This window comes from Octopus sinensis, linkage group LG11, assembly GCF_006345805.1.
Source record: "Octopus sinensis linkage group LG11, ASM634580v1, whole genome shotgun sequence".
Lineage (NCBI taxonomy): Eukaryota > Metazoa > Mollusca > Cephalopoda > Octopoda > Octopodidae > Octopus > Octopus sinensis.
The window spans coordinates 12,833,538-12,856,230 of record NC_043007.1 but is presented as its reverse complement, the minus strand read 5'-3'; the positions used below and the strand labels follow the sequence as shown (position 1 = coordinate 12,856,230).

Sequence of the window (22,693 nt, the reverse complement as noted above, 5' to 3'; positions counted from 1 at the left end):
CCAGTTTTAAATTAATTCCCCCAGACTAATCAATTTTCGTTTTCCCATTATTTGTATATAATTTTAAGCTTCTTTTTGCCCCTCTCCTCGCATTATTTTGTGACTTCCTAAATGCTTCTACGTTTGAGAAAATAAAATCGTTCGTAAACAACGTATTTTCGTAAATTTCTGAAATTATTCAGGCAAGGGAAATAACTCTAAAGAAACTTCTGCTTATCTGAGAGTTATTTCCCATAAGTAAATACTGTATGGCCGAACGTGTATGACGCCCGCTTCGCAACTCCAATGTTCCGGGTTCAATCTCACTTTTTGGTAACTTGGGCAAATGTCACTTCTTATTGTTTGGGACGAGGTATATCTTCTAAAAGAAAATGGGTAGACGAAAACTGTAAAAAAATCGTCGGGAAGATTGCACACGTAATTCAAAAAGCACAGCTTTGTGGCACATTGCATTACATCCATTCTGCATGAGAATTGCGATAAGTGTACATGGGTCTGTGGAATACTCAACCACTTACACGATAATTCATAAACAAGTAATTCTGTTTAATACACTTCGTCATCTGAAAGTGTAATGTTTTCTTGAATAATCCAGTGACATTATATTTTAATAATTTCATCATTACCGCTAAATTGTATTGAAGGAATTAAACGATAACTCGTTTAATTCCTTCAATTCTTTGGGAAAAAAAAATGGAACGAGGAGAAACCGATGCAGGAGTTTACCACATAGGTTGCATCTATTATATCATTCCTTGATACTGTCTGCACTAAGTACCCCATTAATAGGCCGCTAATCTCTCTCTATATAAACGGCAGTTTGTCTGTGCGTGTTTCTGTGTGTCTGTTTGCTTGTACCCTCACCCTGACCACGGCTTTCAACCGATTCTGATGAAACTTGACACACACATAGCCCAATGTCATAATTCAAAACTAACGCAGCGAAAATTTTGAAAAGTTCCCCCAGTTCTGAAAAAAATCGATAAATTCGACATGGGGTCGAGAATGAGAAACACAAACCACAAACTGTCTAGGGGACGCAACTCCACCTTTTTTAAATCTCAAAAAAAAATTTACCATCATTTTTTGGCTATAACTCTCTAAAAATGCTTTATAGTTATTTCCCTTACAAACCTGAGCAACGCCGGGCGATACTGCTAGTATCTATATATATAAAACTGTAGTTGTGTGAGTGTCTGTCCCCTTCGATTTAGATTCCTAACTACTCCCACATTTTGCGGTGCAGTTTAACCAAATTCGGGTATCTTATAGTCGTGATTCATATCGAGCCCGTCTGAGTATTAGCGCGCGTCTACGATGAGTCTACGATTTTAAAAATAATTTAACATCATTTTTTATTCCATTTTAATGCATAATTTTTCGTGTGTCGATGGCGGCGGAGTTGGCGTCCATGGTTACACCTGCACCTGTTTGCTTCTCCCCCTTCTTCCCTCCCTCGTGAAGCTGTGGGGAAGGGAGTGTAAGGAAATCAACGCCGTAAAGCGTTGTCAAGGAGACCAGCGTTCTTTTAGAACAACGACTTCATGGTTTGAAGACACCAAAACAGAAATGGCTAAGAAAGCCCAAATTGGCATCTATAAGGGCAGTAACTCTCTAAAAATGCTTATATAGTTATTTCCCTTACAAACCCGAGCAACGCCGGGCGATACTGCTAGTGAAAAATAAAGGACTGAAAACTTAGGGTAAGTAAATTAATAGCTTCAGTTTTCTGTAGCTAATGAATTTGTTTTGCATATAAACAGATCGGCTCTTTGCTTTCCTGGGATTATTCAAGTGATGTAGAGAAACTTTATCCAACCTGTTCTTACTCTAGCTGCTAAACTTTCAGAACATGTCCCTACCTATTAATTAGGTCACCTAGGTAATAAAAGCTATCAACAACTAGGAAAGCTTTTCAGGTATTTTCAGCCTTCTCTGTTCACCTACCTCCAATCCTATCACACCCCTTGTATTTCCACTACTTATGCTGGGTACACCGAATGGAATTTCTACTTGCTTCTTTTCTGCATACTGAGTACAGCTATTTTGCTGATGGTATCAAGGTCTTTATATAGGTATAAAGGCGGCAAGCTGGCAGAAACGTTAGCATGCCGGGCGAAATGCGTAACCGTATTTCGTCTGCCGTTAGGTTCTGAGTTCAAATTCCGCCGAGGTCGACTTTGCCTTTTATCTTTTCGGGGTCGATAAATTAGGTACCAGTTACACACTGGGGTCGATAAATTAGGTACCAGTTACGCACTGGGGTCGATAAATTAGGTACCAGTTACGCACTGGGGTCGATATAATCGACTTAATCTGTTTGTCTGTCCTCTCTGTGTTTAGCCCCTTGTGGGTAGTAAAGAAATAGGTATCAAGGTCTTTTCTTTTTTCAAACTCCCATCTTTGTTAAATTTTCTTTAAGGGTTTTCAATTCCAGGTTTTTGCTTTTACGTCGGAAATGCTTCTTCTACACACACACACACATAAATGGAAATACAGTCATACACAAAGAAACTAATAATTTACATATTTACAAGCACATTTATTAAACCTTAATATCTATATCTATGTGTGTGAGTGAGTGTGTGTGTGTGTGTAAAACATATACATATATTTATAAACCTATATATATATATATATTACACCAGATAATATAGTCTTCTGTTTGATGTTTCTGAGGGTTTCTTGTACCATATTCAAACGTGTTTTTAGATACTGGAACCCACGGTTGTTTTTATAATGTGATGTGATACCAGAAAATTGGAATAGTGATGGAGTAAAACTTTAGATTCAAATGAATGTATGAATGAGTGAATGGATGAACAAAGCAATATACATACATACATATACATATATATGTGTGCATACATATATATGTGTATATATATATTATAGATATGTTGATAGATAGTTATGCATTTATGTCAACAACCACAAATGTACACACATATATAAATGAATAGGAAGCAAAAAGATGATATGTCCAAAATTGGTCTCTGAATGTGAAAGGAATTTCAGTTGATATTGGTCTCATGAGGAAAAAATTTCATTTATGTTTTATTTTTGTCAGTTTTGTATAATGGTTTCAGTTTGATGCAAGAGAATAGAGGGAGAATGCGTCACCCGATGTTGGCACCAAAGTAACAGGAAAAGGAGACGGTGAGGATGTTTGCTGTAGGACTTCAGTTGAACTCAAGTCTGCTTTTGATAATTCGGGACTTAACGATTTATTTGGAGATTTTCTTTCATTGTTTTTCTGTGAAGATTGGTTATCGTGAATAGAATGGTTCATCTGTTTATCTTCCCCACTGTCTCCATCGCTGTTGTTGCTAGGAACGGTGGTTGTGCTGCAGTTGTTGTTAATGTGTTCAGTACTTTGGTCTTGAAGGTCGTTCTCATAACTTTTACCTTCTTGTGACAAATAGGAACTAATCTGGTCAGTACTTTGCTTTTTCTGACTAAGCTGAATGGAAGAATTAAACTCTGAAGAATGCTGGTACGGTTCTGTTTTGACCTGTCCTTGGGGAGTCGTGAAAATCTGAGCATTTTGACTCGTGGACGGAAGACAATATTCTTGACTATCAGGAAACACGACAGGCATGTCACTCCCAGGGTGGAGTCTAGACATTGCCGAAGCAGCAGGACTCGCAAGAGCAATGTTATGGTAACTCGTAAGATCTGCAGAATGCTGATAATGATTAGGGTCTATTCTATCAGCCAGACTATGGTCGTCCCCTAAATTAAGAATTACAGTCTGTTTGCTAGGGCGCCCTCTTTTCCGTTTGCCAGCATATTCCTGGCTGTAATTTTCGATCAAAGAAGGCATGGTTATCGGAAGCTGCAGATGAAGCTTATACTCAGCTAAACTGGAAGAAAATTCTCGACAATATCGCTGAACTTTCTCTACTTTCAGCAAATTAGCAACACGTTCAATGTCTTTGTAATTGTACTCGGTTAAGTTCAACACTCCATCGTAAAGAAAAGCTACAAAGGTGGCAAGAGCTTCATCGTTGATGCCAGACGGAAGATTCACTTCAAGCTCCGCACCGTCTCTTATGTTTTTCTCAAGCAGATGAGGACTCACAGCAAATAAAATCAGTCGATGAAGCTGTAAAAGATAAAAAGAAAATGTTCAGATTATTTAAAAGCAAATAGTCAGCCATTTTGTTTACTTCATTAAGAATTTTTTCAAGTAAATATGATTAATTATATTTAGTTCTTTATTGTCCAGAGGGGGCTAAACATAGAGGGTAACAAACAAAGATAGACAAAGGGATTAAGTTGATTACATTGACCCCATCCCGAAAAAGGATGAAAGGCAAAGTCGACCTCAGCGGAATTTGAACTCAGAATGTAACAGCAGATGAAATATCACTAAGCATTGCACCTGGTGTGCTAACAATTCTGCCAGCTTGCTGCCCTGTTTAATTATATTACAAACAAGTAGCTAACATACACAACTGTAATTATGTAACAACAACGACGACGTTGTTGTCGTCGTTTAACGTCTGTTTTCCATGCTAGCATGGGTTGGACAGTTCGACCGGGATCTGGGAAGCCAGGAGGCTGCACCAGGCTCCAGTCTGATCTGGCAGTGTTTCTACAGCTGGATGCCCTTCCTAATGCCAACCACTCCATGAGTGTAGGGGTGATTTTTATGTGCCACCAGCACAGAAGCCAGAGGAGGCTGGCAACTTCTACGATCGGTTGGTGCTTTTTATGTGCCACTGGCACGAACGCCAGTCAAGGAGGCACTGGCATCAGCCATATTCGGATGATGTTTTTTACGTGCCACCAGCATGGGTATCACAACTACAATTTCCATTTGATTTTGATTTTGATGTACTTGACTCAACAGGTCTCCTCAAGTATAGCAGGTTGCCCTATATACAATTATAATTATACAAGCAATTAACTAAAACAGCAAAACATATATCTATACTATATACAATTAACTATAGCAAAACAAACCACCACCATCGACCATGCTCAAATGGTGCTTTTGATGTGCTACCCTCATGGGAGCAAGTCAGGTAGTACTGGTATTGGCCATTAAGACGGCGAGCTGGCAGAAACGTTAGCACGCCAGGCGAAATGCTTAGCAGTATTTCGTCTGCCGCTACGTTCTGAGTTCAAATTCCACCGAGGTCGACTTTGCCTTTCATCCTTTCGGTGTCGATAAATTAAGTACCAGTTGCGCACTGGGGTCGATATAATTGACTTAATCCATTTGTCTGTCCTTGTTTGTCCTCTCTGTGTTTATCCCCTTGTGGGTAGTAAAGAAATAAGTATTGACCATGCTTGAACAGCGCCTTTTACATGTCAATCAGGTGGCACTGGCATCAACCATACTCGAATGGTGCTTTTCACATGCCACCAGGTGGAACTAGCATTGACCACGCTTGAATGGTTCTTTTTAAGTGCTACTGACATTGGCATCAGCTATGCTCAAATGGTGCTTAAAATCTCAAATATAACAATGACAGTTTCTTATTCCCCACAAACTTTTAACAAACAATCATATTTACCATAATCTTTGTCTCTCCGCTACAAATAACGGCATCACAAAGTTTGTTAGTTCTCCACAACCAAGACAAGGATTTTAAAATTCCATCAGAATGTTCTGGTTCGACATAGGCTTTTTTAAATGGTGTTGGTGATTTCACATATGAAGATGTAAAACTGAAATAGAAAAAAAGTAGCACAATGTTTTACATACAAATTATTCTTTTAGCAATCAGATTACTCTGCAAAATATAATGCTTCTTTATCCATATAGTTTTGTTTTAATCATGCATTATCTTGAAGCTTTGAAATGTGATTGTATATTTTCAGAATGACATGGAAAGGTAGGTGTGAGAGGTTGGATCTAGCCAGCTTGAACAGAAAACAGGTCGAAAGAATATTTGGGTTGGTTATGGCCAGTTTAAATGCTTAAGGGCTGAAGATGGTGGCAGAATTATTAGAATACTTGATAAAATGACAATTCAAAACCAACACAAACTGAGAGAGGAAAAGACAGCTCAGAGTTGAACACAGTGGAGAATAGTTGTCCATGATCAATGTTACACAGGGATCGAAGGGCCTAAGTAGAAAGTAAGTACATTAATAATTTTAGAACAGTTCTTAAAGTCTGGGATTCTTTTGACAGCTTCAACAATTAAATAAAAACCAAAAGTTCTTAAACAATAGAATAGCTTAACCCTTTCATTACCAACATGGTTGAAACCACCTCTCACTCTGTAGTACAAATGTCTTGTTTTCATAAGTTTTGAATTAAAATCTTCCACCAAACCTTATTCACAATTTATTTCCTTACACCAGCTTAATGATAACTAAGTTATTTTACTAAATTCTTTATTATATTCAAAATTAATTGAAAGAAACACAGACCATCTCAAAATAAATACGGTAACGAAAGGATTAAATGAAATAAATTTCAACCGACTTCGTAGACCAGGATTTTGCTAATAAACTTGGAAGTTACCTCGGAGATTCTTCACATGTTGGAATACGCAGGGCAGTTGTGGTAGTGGCAGTAGAAGTACATCCTTCCAAAGATTCAATAAGACTAGAAATACCTTGTCCTGTACTCCAAGACTCTAAACCGTCCTATTAAAAGAAAAATAGAATAACATGATGATAATTACAATAGATCAATTTTTGAAAGAGAATCTACTCACCAATATTGTGACTGAGTAATAATCAAACCGATAAATGGCTTGGTGCTGAATACTCTACTCATTAAAACTAAACTGTAGTTCATTATTTACAATAGATGGATAGCTGTCCTCGTTTCAGCTGTTGTTCTGCTAGATAAGAGCACAAGCTACTAACCTTTGGATTCTAAGTTCAATCCCAGGCATGGACTTGAAAAATAATATTAACAGAAAAATAACATCAGCAAAATAAAGAATACCTTAGGAAAGAGAACAGATTATCCCATTAGTCAAATAAAAGTTTGGATTCGAAATTCCACCAGGACACCTGATGAAGGCTGGAGAGAACATCAGCTGAAACATTGTATAATAATAATAATAATGAAATTATTGTATACAATGCTCAGATGCACCACAACTTGTCAAAAGTGTGTATAAAGCATATGCAGTAATGTACAAATGTCTGGAAAGTGAACAGTGTATGAGTCAGATACATGCTTGCGTGTGTATGGAGGGGAGAAAATCAGGTGTAGTGTTGGCGAATCTCAGGAAGCATGGAAGTTTTGAAGGATGCAGTGTTCCAACAACTAACAAATAATGCCGAAAGTTTGTTCCATGCTTCAGCAATTCTTAGTATGAAAAAATGTTTCCGAAAGTCATTGGGAGCTGTGCTGTTTTCTGACTTTCTAAACATGTCCACAGGTGTTAGACAGGTGGAGTTTGAAAAGGTGCTCAGGGTTATTGTTTGTAAGATGGTTAATAATTTTGCGGGTGTCTGTCAAGTCAGCCGCCAGACGTCGGAGTTTCAAAGTATCCATGCCCAAATAAGGTGAGGATACCAATCCGTCCATTGTAAATAATATACATAATTCCTCATCCCCAAAATATAGAACAGTATTAAACTGTAGTTTATGAAACATTGATGGAGCCTCTATGTGGTTGTTTAATTTGCTACAAACAGCAGCCAAATATCCCTCAAATCACACAGTAACATCTTTATAAGCACCAGAAAATGGATATAAAAAATTTATGCTTCAGGGGTTAAAAGTTTGTAGCAAAGATTTCAGAGAACATTTATTAATCACACAATACTTGTGATCAAAGATTCTTGGAATATATATCTTCCCTATTTTTAAGAAAGAAGGGTAAAATCTGAGTAGTAACTGGCTGCTATTTCTAGCTGATTGAGCGACAACCAAGAGCATATGTTGATGTATAAATTTGGGGCACTTGCTTGTAGAATGAGAAATTCAAGTTTGGTCAAAGAAATGGTTGTTACATAGCTCAGTGAATCTGTGATGTACAAAATTCCTCATCCACAAAATATAGAACAGTATTAAACTGTAGTTTATGAAACATTGATGGAGCCTCTATGTGGTTGTTTAATTTGCTACAAACAGCAGCCAAATATCCCTCAAATCACACTCTAACATCTTTATAAGCACCAGAAAATGGAATTAAAAAATTCATACATTAGGGGTGGTGAATAATATGGTTTCCGAGAAAAGACCCAGGGAGATTTGTTCATACAAAAAGTTGTGCATGCAAACAGATGGAAAGTCACCAGAGAAACTGGTAGGAGAACTATTTTCATAATGACTTTTGAGCGTGATCGTTACCAGCGTCGCCTTACTGGCACTCGAGACCCGTGCTAGTAGGGTGTTAAGAGCACCCATTACACTCTCAGAGTGGTTGGCATTAGGAAGGGCATCCAGCTGTAGAAACTCTGCCAGATCAAGATTGAAGCCTGGTGCAGTCATCTGGTTCACCAGCCCTCAGTCATTCGTCCAACCCATGCTAGCATGGAAAGCGGACGTTAAACGATGATGATGATGATGACATTCTGGCAGATTTGAACATGAATATGCAGGTCACTGTTGTGTTTTGTCACAGGGAAACAACATTTTTTACCATGAAAGTGAGTTTATAACACATTTGTTTCTTTAAAGCAAAGAACATTTCTGATTCTTGCCGTCCACTGTGAATACAACAGTTTATTATCTGTTGGCATGTATCAGCAAATGATTTTGTTTACTGAAGTTATAAGCAAGAGCTGCGATTCTAGTTAGATTCATTATTCAGGGATGCCTCTGACTGATAAGACACAGCAACGTTGAAATACTGGCTGTTCCAAGGTCACTTGTGCATTAAAGAAAAGTTGTTCAGTGACAAACATGACAGCAATTAGCATATTCACACCTGAATCTGCATTTTATCTTTTATCTTCTAATTATTTTAGTCACTGGACTTTGGCCATGCTGGGGCACAACCTTGTCTGAATGCATTAAGAATAAACACTCGAGTCATTGTTTTGAATTTTGCTGTTTACAGTGCATATTCTTTTATTCTTTTACTTGTTTCAGTCATTTGACTGTGGCCATGCTGGAGCACCACCTTTAGTCGAGCAAATCGACCCCAGGACTTATTCTTTGTAAGCCTAGTACTTATTCCATCAGTCTCTTTAGCCAAACTGCTAAGTTACGGGGACGTAAACTCACCATCATCGGTTGTCAAGCAATGTTGGAGGGACAAACACAAACATATAAAAACACATACATATACATATATACGAGGGGCTTCTTCCAGTTTCTACCAAATCCACTCACAAGGCTTTGGTCAGCCCGAGGCTATATTAGAAGACACTTGCCCAAGATGCCGACAATTTATTATTCTCATTGACATTTTTATAAGTAAATGGTATGGGTGCCGGTGCCAAGTAAAATGCACTCAGTAAAGTGGTTGGCGTTAGGAAGGGCATCCAGGTGTAGAAAACATGCTAAAGCAGATGATGGATCCTGATGCGGTCCCTGGCCCTGCCAGTTACTGTCAAGCCATCCAACCCATGCCAGCATGGAAAACAGATGTTAAATGATGATGATGATGATGTAATGGAACAAGGCGGCGAGCTGGCAGAGACGTTAGTACACCGAGCGAAGTGCTTCGCGGTATTTTGCCCGTCGCTACATTCTGAGTTCAAATCCCGCCGAGGTCAACTTTGCCTTTTATCCTTTCGGGGTCGATAAATTAAATACCAGTTACACACTGGGGTCTATGTAATCGACTTAATCTATTTGTTTGTCCCCTCTATGTTTAGCCCCCTATGGGCAATAAAGAAACGATGTAATGGAATAAGTCCAAGTTATGTTGAGAATGAAATAAGTTGTAAAGACATGCAATCTGAAAAATGCAATAAAACTGTTTTCTTTTGAGGTGAATATTTGATTATATTTACCTGTGTTTGGCGATGAGAAGACTGGGCAGCAACAGGTTTTTCACACACTTCACTCGAAGATGATTCCGGTTCGCTCACAACCCGTCGACGCTTACGTTTTTCCACAACTTCAATGTTTGTCATAATTCTTCTCTCATTACGGAATTTATCAGAAAGTGTTGCAGACCAAGATTCCTAAATTAATATATTTAATGGAATAATTCACTTTTTTTGGAATTGGTTCAAAGTGCATATAAAGCTATAAATAGCAGCATGTAAATATGGAGTTAAAAAACCCTTCTGGATAGAAAAATTTGAAGTCTGCCGTAGGGACCTGAACTTACATCTCCTGTAGACATGACAGATGTTCTACCATTATACCAAAGTTCTACCATTATACCAAAGCAAAGTGTTTGTGTCTCATCTTAATATTGTAATGAGAACTGTGCCAGTGGCACGTAAAAAGTACCAACTGATCGTGGCCGTTGCTAGCCTCCTCTGGCACCTGTGCAGGTGGCACATAAAAGCACCCACTACACTCACAGAGTGGTTGGCGTTAGGAAGGGCATCCAGCTGTAGAAACACCGCCAGATCAGACTGGAGCCTGGTGCAGCCTCCTGGCTTCCCAGACCTTGGTAAAACCGTCCAACCTGTGCTAGCATGGAAAACGGACGTTAAACGATGATGATGAGGAATTGGAAATAAGTGTCACCATTACATAAACAGTGCCACTCATTTCTAATCTTCCATGTAAACATGTCTGGCCATGGAGAAATATCGAAATATCACCTTGCTTGAAAAGAAGTGAGGGTTGGTGACAGGAAGAACATCCAGCTGTAGAAAATCTGCTTCAAAGAATTTTGTCTAACCCATGCAAGCATGGAAAAGTGGATGACAAAACAATGATGATGATGATATTTAGAAATACGAAAGGTCGACTTTGCTTTTCATCCTTTCGGGATCAATAAGTTAAATACTAATTGCGTACAAGGGTCGATCTTATCGACTGGCCCCTCCCCGAAAATTTAATCAAAGAGAAATAAGACAGTAACTTACATAACCTTTACCGCCGGGGACCGTATCCCGTAAATGTGAATATTCTGTAATAATTGCCATGGCAACTTCTTTGTATTGAGATGACGTAGGGTAACTGTAATTGGATACAAACATTGTCTGTGTTGATAAATATCAAAATAAACAACAGCAACAACAACAACAAGAAACTGTCTGCAACAAGAATCTGTTATATTTTGTTTGTTTTAGTCTTTAGACTGTGGCCATGCTGGGGCACCGCCTTGAAGAATTTTTGGTTGAATGAATTGACTCTAATACTTTTTTCACAAACGTGGTACTTATTCTATCAATCTCTTTTGCCAAACCGCTAAGTTACAGGGACGTAAACACATCAGCATCGGTTGTCAAGCGATGTGGGGGGGGGGACAAACACAGACACACAAACATACACACACACATATATATACATATATATATATATATATATGTGTGTATATATATATATGTATATATATATGTATATATATATATAAATATATATATATATATATGTATATATATATATATACACATATATTCGACAGGCTTCTTTCAGTTTCCGTCTACCAAATCCACTCACAAGGCTTTGGTCGGCCGGAGGCTATAGTAGAAGACACTTGCCTAAGGTGCCACACAGTGGGACTGAACCCGGAACCATGTGGTTCGTAAGCAAGCTACTTACCACACAGCCATCGTTTGCTGAACTACTAAGTTACGGGGAGGTAAACAAACAAACACTGCTTGCCAAGCAATGGTGGAGGGCACAAAGATACATGCACACATACACATATATGACAGGCTTCTTTCAGTTTCCATCTACAAAATCCACTCACATTGCTTTGGCCAGCCTGTGGCTATAGTAGAAAACACTTTCCCAAGGTGTCACACAGTGGGACTGAACCCAGAAGCATATAGTTGCAAAGCAAACTTCTTACCACACAGCCACACCTGGGCAACCTTTTCCAAAAAGTAGGGGTTACATGAGGTATGACTCATCATCAGGTGGGCTGCACTACTAAAAAAAAAATTCAAGAAAATTTTTTGTTAGGCAAGACATCCAGAAAGTCCCATAGAGCACAGATCCCCCATGACTGGTCTACATGATTACTCATGCTGCTAGAAAAAGCAGTCAAATTTCTCTTAACATTTGATGATGTAAGTTAAGGTTATACAATATTTATGAAATATTTGAAGGTGGCGAGATGGCAGAAGCGTTAGCACGCCAGGCGGAATGCTTAGCGGTGTTTCGTCTGTCTTTACGTTCTGAGTTCAAATTCTGCCATGGTCGACTTTGCCTTTCATCCTTTCGGGGTCGATAAATTAAGTACCAATTGCGTACTGGAGTCGATCTAATTGACTGGCCCCCCCTCCCCCAAAATTTCTTGTTTCGTGCCTAGAGTAGAAAATAGTATTAAAAGCGGCAAGCTGGCAGAAACGTTTGCATGCCAGGCAAAATGCTTAGCAGTACTTCATGTCTTTACGTTCTGAGTTCAAATTCCGCCGAGATTGACTTTACTTTCCATCCTTTTGGGATCGATAAGTTAAGTACCAATTGCGTACTGGGGCCAATCTAATCGACTGGCTTCCTCCCCAAAAATGTCTGGCTTTATGTCTAGAGTAGAAAAGAATATTTATGAAACATACGAGTTAGGATGACCATGGGTTGAATACCTTTGATCATAGGACTAAATCTGTCCCCATGGAAACTTACCACAAATGCTTTTTGACTCAAGTGGGGGTACAACTGATCAACATGAAATTTTACCAAATGCATGACGAGCAGTTATTTAGCATTTGAATAGTTGGTTACATATTTAATTATTTAAAAAAGATATATACAAACATAAATCAGATTAATAACTCACACTGTATAATTAATCATTTCGTCATAAATAGCTTGTATCAGTGCAGACTTCATCTTGCGACTTAACACCTGTTTCGAAGCAAGTGTAGATTTTAACTCAGGACGGAATAAGTGTGTAGGAATTCGGAATGGTACCGGCCAAGGCTTAAACTCCATGTGTTCAGAGTGGCTGCAAAGTAAAAATGGAAAAAAAAAAAAAAACTAATTAATAAATAGGTACAGGTAAAGGGGTGTACTTGAGAAGGTAGCTTTGCATGCACATGGTTTTAAGGACAATCCCATTACATGATACTTTAGAGTTTATTAATTCCTTGTGAGTGGAATTAACCCATGCCAGTGCCACATAAAAACCACCTGTACCAGCACCATGCATCAAACATCTGTGACTGTTTTGGCAGGATTTTTACAGCTGGATGCCCTTCCTAACATCAACCACTCAGCAGAGTGGACTTAATGCTTTTTATGTGGCACAAAGCACAGGCGAGGTCAGTTTTGGTAAGGTTTTTACAGCTGGATGCCCCTCCGAATGCCAAGCACTTTACACTGTGGACTGGGTGCCTTTAAACGGTATCTGCACTGCCAGGGTCACCAAGTACTTGCAAGACAAAAAACAAAACTTTGAAGAGGGGAGGGGGCATTGGATGAGGTGATCTGGTGTTGGATGATGAAAGGTTATAGTGAACCAGAGAGACAGAAACGGGTGTCTTGTAGAGGAAGTACAAGGTTACCTGGCCAGAGAGACAGAGATCAGGAACAAAGACAGAAGCAGGTGAGTTACTGCAAAGGAAAAACATGGTTACCCAACCTGAGGGAAATGCAGGAGAAGGAGAGAGAGAGAGTGGGAGATAGCAGGGTAGAGATAGTGGCAAAATGTTGGGCATACTCACAAGGAACAGGGATCAGAATATAATTGGGATCGTTGAGTAAAGGAAGGGAGAGAGATATAGATGGTGGCAAGTGCCAATCATCATCGTTTAACGTCTGCTTTCCATGCTAGCATGGGTTGGACCGTTCGACAGGGGTCTGGGAAGCCATGGAGGTTGCACCAGGCCCAGTCTGATCTGGCAGAGTTTCTACAGCTGGATGCTCTTCCTAATGCCAACCACTCTGTGAGTGTAGTGGATGCTTTTTACGTGCCACCAGCACAGGTGCCAGGGGAGGCTGGCAACGGCCACGATTGGTTGGTGCTTTTTACGTGCCACCAGCATGGAGGCCAGTCGAGGCGGCGCTGGCAATGGCCACATTCGGATGGTTCTTTTACGTGGCACCAGCACTGGTATCACAACTGCAATTTCCATTGATTTTTGATCGAGACAAAAAATCACCCAAATAACAAAACCAAGCCGTATCAATACAAAGACCCACAAACACCTGTGAGACCAAAACTATGTGCTTGTGAAGTGGACAACAAAACCATAGGAAAAAAAAATTATTACTTACGCTAATTTGTTTCGCACATCTGAAGATTTTGCAGAATTTGAAACTGTGGACGATGAAGCCTCGTGTTTGTCAGCATCAGGCATCAATGTATCAACAACATCTTGCAATGAATTAGATGACGCTGCCACCGGTTCTTCAAACCCACTCATCAATGAACTATTGGTAACCTGAATAAATTGTGACATAAAAATAATACTGATCGTGAAAAACAAACTTTAAAATGGATCAGCTATCGCCATTAAGAAAATATTCAAACACAAATGAGACAGCTAAATGTTAATTACTGATTTAGATTACACAAACTAAGCTAAGCAGCAGATCCTAGTATCTTGGCACATAGGTAAACACAGACATGTACACAAACACATGCAGATACATACTTGATAAAAAATGCTGCAAAATGTTCAAATTTAAGGAATTTGTTTTTAATTTCATAATAGCATAAAGAAATTTTTATCACAACTATTGGTGCTCACTAAATATTTGCCAGTTTCCAAGAATTGAGGGATTCTTTTACTTTATAGCCACAAAGTTATCAGAAAGTTTGAAAGAAAGTTAAATGTTCAATTAATGATTTTAACATCAGCCCACCTGAGACTAAAGAAGTCCCATTTTAAAACTGATCTGCATTAAAAAAATACCATCAAAATTTCATATTAATTTAAGATTTAAACACCAGATTAATAACAACAAAGTTATTTACATTATTTACATTTGACAGATATTTGTCCTCATCTTTGTTGTTAACACAACATTTCAGCTGATATAACCTCCAGCCTTCATCAAGTGTCTTGTGGAAACTTCACAAGCTGCCACATTTAATCATCCACATTAGCCATGGGCAAAATGCAACTAACAGGACCTTCTGAATGACCCAAACCAATAAATTACTTTGAATTTTTTTTAGTATTCCCCACCCATTGACGAGCCATGTCTCATGCAGTCACACTTCTCAAAAAAGTTGCCCATGGTTGCTCAAGAGTAGTGGTTCTTAAATAGGCTCCATACAGCCCTTGGGGATCCACGTAAGATTTTGTTAAAATTTACAGGCAATAAAATTGGCTATACTTCTAAAATACATCAAATATCTTAACAATTTTTTTTTATACACCATCATCATCATCATTGTTTAACATCTGCTTTCCATGCTGGCATGGGTTGGATGATTTGACTGAGGACTGGCAAGCCAGGAGGCTATGCCAGGCTCCAATCTGTTCTGACAAGGTTTCTACAGCTGGATGCCCTTCCTAATGCCAACCACTCTGAGAGGGTAGTGGGTGCTTTTTATGTGCCACCAGCATGGGAGCCAATCAGGCGGCACTGGCATCAACCATGCTCAAATGGAGCTTTTTATGTGCCACTGGCATGGGAGTCAGTCAGGCGACACTGGCATCAACCATGCTCAAATGGAGCTTTTTATGTGCCACTGGCATGGGAGTCAATCAGGCGACACTGGCATCAACCATGCTCAAATGGAGCTTTTTATGTGGCACCAGCATGGGAGCCAATCAGGCGGCACTGGCATCAACCATGCTCAAATGGAGCTTTTTACGTTCCATTGACACAGGAGCCAGTCAGGCGGCACTGGCAACAACCATGCTCAAATGGAGCTTTTTATGTGCCACTGGCATCTACTATGCTTGAATGATGCTTTTTATGTGCCACTGGCTCCCATGCCAGTGGCATGGGAGGCAGTCATGTGACACTGGCATTGACCATGTCTGAATGGTACTTTTTATGTGCCACTGGCACGGGTGCCAGACCACAATTTCTATTAAGTGATAAAAATATAATAGGATTTTTTAAAAACATTAAATGGCTATGAGGGTCTCATAGAGTAAGATAGGGATCAGAGGGTCCATAAGTGAAGAATGGTTAAGAACCACTGATCCCTACTGTTTGATTTATCCTAGCAGTGATACCCAGCAACCACAACAACAACCACATTATCAAAAGTACCCTTTTGCCAAGTTATAACAAAAAGTTAGTGAAATATTTAAAATGTTTACAGTTGGAAAATAATTTGACAAAAAATGTGAATTTTTAATTATTTTCTGAGATTTTACAAAAACAACACAAATATTATTAAAAAAAAAATATTTTAAAACAAGACAACACAATTACAGCGAGACATTAATGAAAAAATGTAAATACCTCTTACCATCGGACTATTAATCATCAATGAACTATTTGTAACCACCGGACTATTGACCATTAAATTGCTACAACTGACCATTGAGGAGGTGAGCAATGAAGAAGTATTACTAACCATAGGACTGGTAGCCTGTGTGACTGGGCTTTGGCTCATAATGTTACCAGCACCTGGACTGATACCCATGGATAACTCTGAGAGATTCATAATTACATTCAGTCGATCTCCATCTTGTAAGTCTGATGGTTCAACGTCCACCCAGTCGTGCCAGTCATCGTTCCACTTCTGGATACTAAAATTTCCCGACGGCAAATTGAAAGCACGAGTTATCATGCTGCGGATTATGTAAGGGTATAACACATCGAGCACCTTCTTCTTGTAGCCAAAAGTAATGTGAAACTTCATTTTCTGTTAAAAAAAAAAAATAAAGATAATGATGATGATGATGATGATAATAATTAAAACAAAACAAATACAAGAAACAATGATATAATCATTAAATAAAATGACAATTAACGATGAAATAATTTGTGTAACAATCTATAAAAATAATAAAAACCATACTTAACCCTCTTTAACAATTATGTATGTATATATATATATATATATATATATATATATATTCTTGTATGTTATATTTTAATAATTACTGGTAACTTTATATATTAATATATTCTATATGTAAAGCATAATATGTTATACATGTATGTATATTCTTGTAATTGTGATTTTAGTCAATAAATAAATTAATTGAAATAATATAATGTCTAAAAGTTGATGAACCACCTATTGATCCCCTCCATTTTCTTATTGCTCTCTCTTTCTCTCTCTCTCTCTCTCTCCCCCTTTCTCTTACTCCTCCTCCTCCCTCCCGTCGTTGACCCGTGACGAGAACTCTGCTACTGTCTTTCTGTCCTGGCTGCCTTCAAGTAGAGACGGCACATCTGTTGCTCCTTCGCCGTTCTCAAAAAATAGCATTCGTAAAATTTTTTATCTCATTCGGCTTAACAGCCCTTCTTGTTTGTGTTACTGTTATTCTCCTTGTCCTGTCTTTTACTGTTTATATTTTGTACTGTCGTTACTGTCCTGTTTTTTGTTACCATTTTTACTCCTCCGCAAAAAAAACTCAAATTTTATTTAATTTGATTTTCGCGGGAAGGATTGTTTCATTAAAGTCATGTATCGCCTTGACCTTCGAAACACGGAGTAGATGAAACAAAGGCGACTGAAGAAGGGGAATTTTCCTTGTTTTGTATGTCCTGTACTCTATTATTTCGTTGTTTAAGAAAAATGTTCATTTCCTTGGTTTTGTGTTTATGTTTTCGTTTCTCATTGTGTTCGACGTTTTTTGGTGTCCTGTACCCATATATGCATGTATATATACATGTAGAGGTAGGTACGTACATATATGTATGTATATATGCATATGTTTTATTTATTTATTAATTCATTATATATATATATATATATATATATCCATCTACCACGAGGAATTGTTTGGCCCGAGACTGTAAGAGAAGTGTTACATAGTGGGACTGAACCTGACACTACATGGTAATAAAATGAACTTCTTAACCACTCACCCATACAGATGGTATTCATTGTTTTCCATCTGCTTCTAATGCATGTCTGGGCTTTGCGATATGTCTTGATATGTTATGTAATCTTTGTAAACAAAAAGCTCATTCAGACAGCATCGTTTATTTCCAGTTCTCCATATAACCATGCCTGGATTGTTCATTAATAGACAGACTGGGGAGATGATGACTTCACTTGAAAACAGGTGAGGATTGGTGACAGGAAAGACATCCGGCCATAAGGCGGCGAGCTGGCAGAAACGTTAACACGTTGGGCGAAATGCTTAGCAGTATTTCATCTGCCGCTACGCTCTGAGTTCAAATTCCGCCGAGGCCGACTTTGCCTTTCATCCTTTCGGGGGTCGATAAATTAAGTACCAGTTACGCACTGAGGTCGATATAATCGACTTAATCCGTTTGTCTGTCCTTGTTTGCCCCCTCTGTGTTTAGCCCCTTGTGGGTAGTAAAGAAATAGGTATTTCGTCAGCCATTACGTTCTGAGTTCAAATTCCGCCAAGGTCGACTTTACCTTTCATCCTTTCGGGGGTCAATAAATTAAGTACCAGTTACGCACTAGGGTTGAGGTAATTAACTTATTCCCTTTGTTTGTCCCCTCTATGTTTAGCCCCTTGTGGGCAATAAAGAAATAAGAAAATGCCTCCAGCCATAGAAAACTCTGCTTCAATATATTTTCATTGGAATACTTTTCCATACAACCATGGAAAAGTAGGCATGGAAATGATGGTGACGATCATTATTATTTCATGATGGCATGCAGAACTATCTTAACATATGGGCATACTGGGCAGTTGCTCAGGGACCTTGCATGTCTAGGGGCCTAATTCTGATCTCTGTATGCTGTGGCTTGACTTGACTTGAGACAGCATTCACCCGGGGCGGGTTGAGCTGGCTTCATTCATCCTCAATGCTGCAGCTTTCACAAACGCTGACCAGGCCTGGCAATTTGAGGCTAATGACCACGTGATCTCCAACCACTTCTTATTCCAGCAGTGAACGCCGTAGATATGGGGGCCTAGGTTGGGTTCCAGATCAGCCTTGACTGTCATCAGCCAGGTTTTTCGTTGTCCTCCACATCGCTTTTGCCAACCCTGAAGGGGAGCTGGGGCAATTGCTTTGTAGATGAATTCTCCTGGCTGACGACGGAGGACATGACCCAGCCAATGCAGATGTCTCGTTAGGATGACTTGTTGAAGGGAGGTGGCTTGCTGTCAATTGATAAATACTATAGGGCCCAATGTACTGATATGCCCAGGGACCTATAAAGCTGTTAAGGCAGTCTGACAGCATGGTTTGGCTGAGTCTCAGAGCATTTTACCATTCATCACAATCACCAAGATTTAGCACACAGCAACGGAGAAAACTCAACAGATTCTTCTTCTTCTTCTTCCTCCCTCACATTTATGTTTCTGCTTCTTCTTTATTGTTTTTATTCCAAATGGAAATTGTAGTTGTGATACCTGCGCTGGTGGCAGGTAAAAAGTACCATCCGAACGTGGCCGATGCCAGTGCCGCCTTGACTGGCTTCCGTGCCGAAAAAGGACCAACCAATTGTGGCGCGTAAAAAGCACCCACTACACTCACAGAGTGGTTGGCGTTAGGAAGGGCATCCAGCTGTAGAAACACTGCCAGATCAGACTGGAGCCTGGTGCAGCCTCCTGGCTTCCCAGACCCTGGTCGAACTGTCCAACCCGTGCTAGCATGGAAAGCAGACATTAAATGATGATGATGATGATTCAGTTTCCTTTGCCTTGTTTTTTTCTTCTTTCCCTAAATCTTACTTATTCTCACCTTACAGTAATACATATTGTTTTTGTCCTATCTTTCCCTGGCCCTTATATTATCCCTCTTAGTTTTCCTTTTCAAAGCAAACGTATGTAACCATCTGTGTCAACTCATTCAAACCAGTTCCTTAATGTACATACACACACACACTATGGTCTTCTTTCAGTTTCCATCTTGCAAAAGACACACGCTAGAGGTACCATGCTACATATATATATTGATAGAAATGGCAAGACAACAAAAGAAAGAAAGAGATCTCGATATTATGTAAATAGAGGAATTTATCTGTAAATGTATTATGTGACAATTATTCGGTAGCCATGATAAAACTCCGAGTTTCGGATGTTGAAGTGAAAATCCATGCCGCCATTTCTTCAGTTATCCAATGTCCAGATAACTGAAGAGATGGCGGCATGGATTTCCACCCCGACATCCGAAACTCAGAGTTTTATGATGGCTACCGAATAATTGTCACATATTACATTTACAGATATATATATAAACATACCATGATGCCAAGGAAGCATTATTTGTACATATTAAAATAAACCAATTTTCTGAAGTCTTTATTGGCAGTGATTACATTTTTCAGTGGACAAAGACCTCTGAAAGGAACCCTAACCAGAACTGAAACTGATCAGGCCAAACTTCCTTGTTCTGTCGACAGAAATATCAAGAAAAACGTAATTTGTTCTGTGTGTGTGATTTTGAAGCTAAATCGAAAAATGCTGTGAAACAACAATATAAATCTTTGACTAATTTTAATCTAAGAGTGATATATTCTTTGAGTATTCCTGTTTTTCTACGTTAACGAGGGCAAAATCTTGATTCTTTTACTGCAACTTCAACATATACAACGAAATCTATACTTGGCTGAGGAGGTTTGATAATACCGAAACAAGCCCGGAATTGCTTCACGTACTTGCTGAAACAAATTTTCTTTCACATCATAGTATTTTTTGAAGCTCACTACATTAAATATGTTAGATAGATAGATAGATAGATAGATAGATAGAGAGAGAGAGAGAGAGAGAGAGAGAGAGAGAGAGAGAGAGGCATTTGTTCTCAGCTAGACAAATGAAAAATACCATGTAAATAGCAAAATATATAAATTTTGTCGAAGAAATTCATTTATGAAACCTATGGGACAAAATGATGAATCTCATAGAAAAACCCAATATAAATCAAAACCACTCAATAAATGGCGAAAGGTAGACAACACCCGTATCAATCAATTATCAATAACTTATTAGCATTCGCATGCTCGAGTTTGGATCGATTAATTCCTTCCACTCAAAAACATTACAGGATCATGATGATAATAATAATCAAAAACAATATTCGAAAAATTCCCTCGAAATTAATATTTAAAATCGTTTATGTATAAATGTGACATCTTGTAGTCGAAGGATGTTCCCTACTGTATGTCAATTAGACATACGAACACTTCTCTTCTGGCCGTTCATTTTCAAAATAGAGACAATTCGGCGAGTTATTTGACAAGCGGATGAAAACAGGAACAAAATATTAGTAGATTTTAAAATAAATGAATTACGGGATTTAACCGAATACAATGTTTGGATACGATCTGGTAAATACGAACAGGTGCTTCAACCGAGATGTATTCTTGTAAACCTTTATAACTGATATACAAAACAAAAGTGAGTGCGCGAATCTATTGTGGAATGGATAATTATCAGGAAGTATTATCACGTATTATTCTCAACAGATTTGTTTTAAAACGGCGATCGGAAATAAAGGAAGGAATCTTATTAAGATAGCTTTAAAGAGAGATCAGAATAAACAAAGAGAAAAGCTCAAGAAAAAGTGAATTACACAGAACAATAGCAACAAAAGAGAAAGAATTCTTTGCGTATTTACCTGGTTTTCTCAGCTGGATGGGCAGGAAAATGTTTCGATATATGAACAGGGATGGTTTTAATCGTTAGAAATCAATCCTCGAAGATAAGATTCATAAATCCATTGCTCCTAAATACATTTCCTGTTTATAATGTGAAGGAAAAACGGGGCAAAAAAAAATCTGACCTCGTCGTTTGTTTACTTTTGAAGCGCGCGCGGGGCACCGGCTATTTCCGGTTGAAATTGATTTCAATTTAAAGCGATCACGTGTCAGATCAGAAGGATCCTATTTAGATACGAGCGAGATCGGCCGCCGAAAGGCTTCATAATTCGCCCACCTTATAATCAAGCTCAATTTTTACCGCGAATTACACAGGAATTTCATAAAGCTGTTTTAAATCTGTCAATGTAATACATCAAAACGGAAAAACGGTGCAAATTTATGAACTTCCTTTTGCATTTTCCGTCCGAGTTGGCCCTGTCTGTAATAAAAAATCACAAAGGCCTATAATTTAAATGTAAATTGAAAATTTTAATCGAAATGGTTGTTAGGTATTTTGAAAATGTATCAGTCCTTTCTTGTAGGATCTGAACAAAAAACTTTGGCTGTTTACTCACTAAAATGTTTGTAGCAGACTCTGTGTGTGTGTTTGGTGGGGTGCATGCATGCATGCATGTATGTATGTATGTATGTATGTATGTATGTATGTATGTATGTATGTATGTATGTATGTATGTATGTATGTATTTATGTATGTGTGTGTGTATGTATGTATATATGTATGTATTTATGTATGTATATATGTATGTATTTATGTATGTATGTATTTATGTATGTATGTATGTATGTATGTATGATGGATGTTTGTAAGTGCGTGCATGTATGTTTGCATGCAGTGTGCTTGTGTGTATGTACATGCATATGTGTGTTTGTGTATGTCTGTTTTAATAGATATATATGCATATATCCATACATACATACACATACATGCATATATATATATATATATATATATACAAACACACACACACACAAACATACATATATACACACATATATATATATATACACAC

General features: G+C 38.4%; 1 protein-coding gene across 2 annotated transcripts; it reads right to left on the bottom strand.

The window, feature by feature from the left end:
* Nucleotides 1-2,563: 2,563 nt before the first annotated feature.
* On the bottom strand, nt 2,564-22,026 carry LOC115217157. Of its 2 annotated transcripts, none has more exons than XM_029786779.2 (9): nt 21,641-22,026; nt 16,497-16,787; nt 14,228-14,394; nt 12,789-12,956; nt 10,927-11,020; nt 9,892-10,065; nt 6,488-6,612; nt 5,529-5,682; nt 2,564-4,108 (listed from the first exon to the last, which is right to left on the bottom strand). In XM_029786779.2, exons 2-9 carry the CDS (start codon nt 16,782-16,784, stop codon nt 3,086-3,088), a joined length of 2,193 nt encoding a protein of 730 aa, XP_029642639.1. In that variant the 5' UTR covers nt 16,785-16,787; nt 21,641-22,026; the 3' UTR covers nt 2,564-3,085. The 2 variants fall into 2 exon arrangements, with proteins under 2 accessions (XP_029642639.1, XP_029642638.1); XM_029786778.2 differs by having other exon boundaries at nt 16,389-16,787; nt 21,641-22,025.
* Nucleotides 22,027-22,693: the final 667 nt, after the last annotated feature.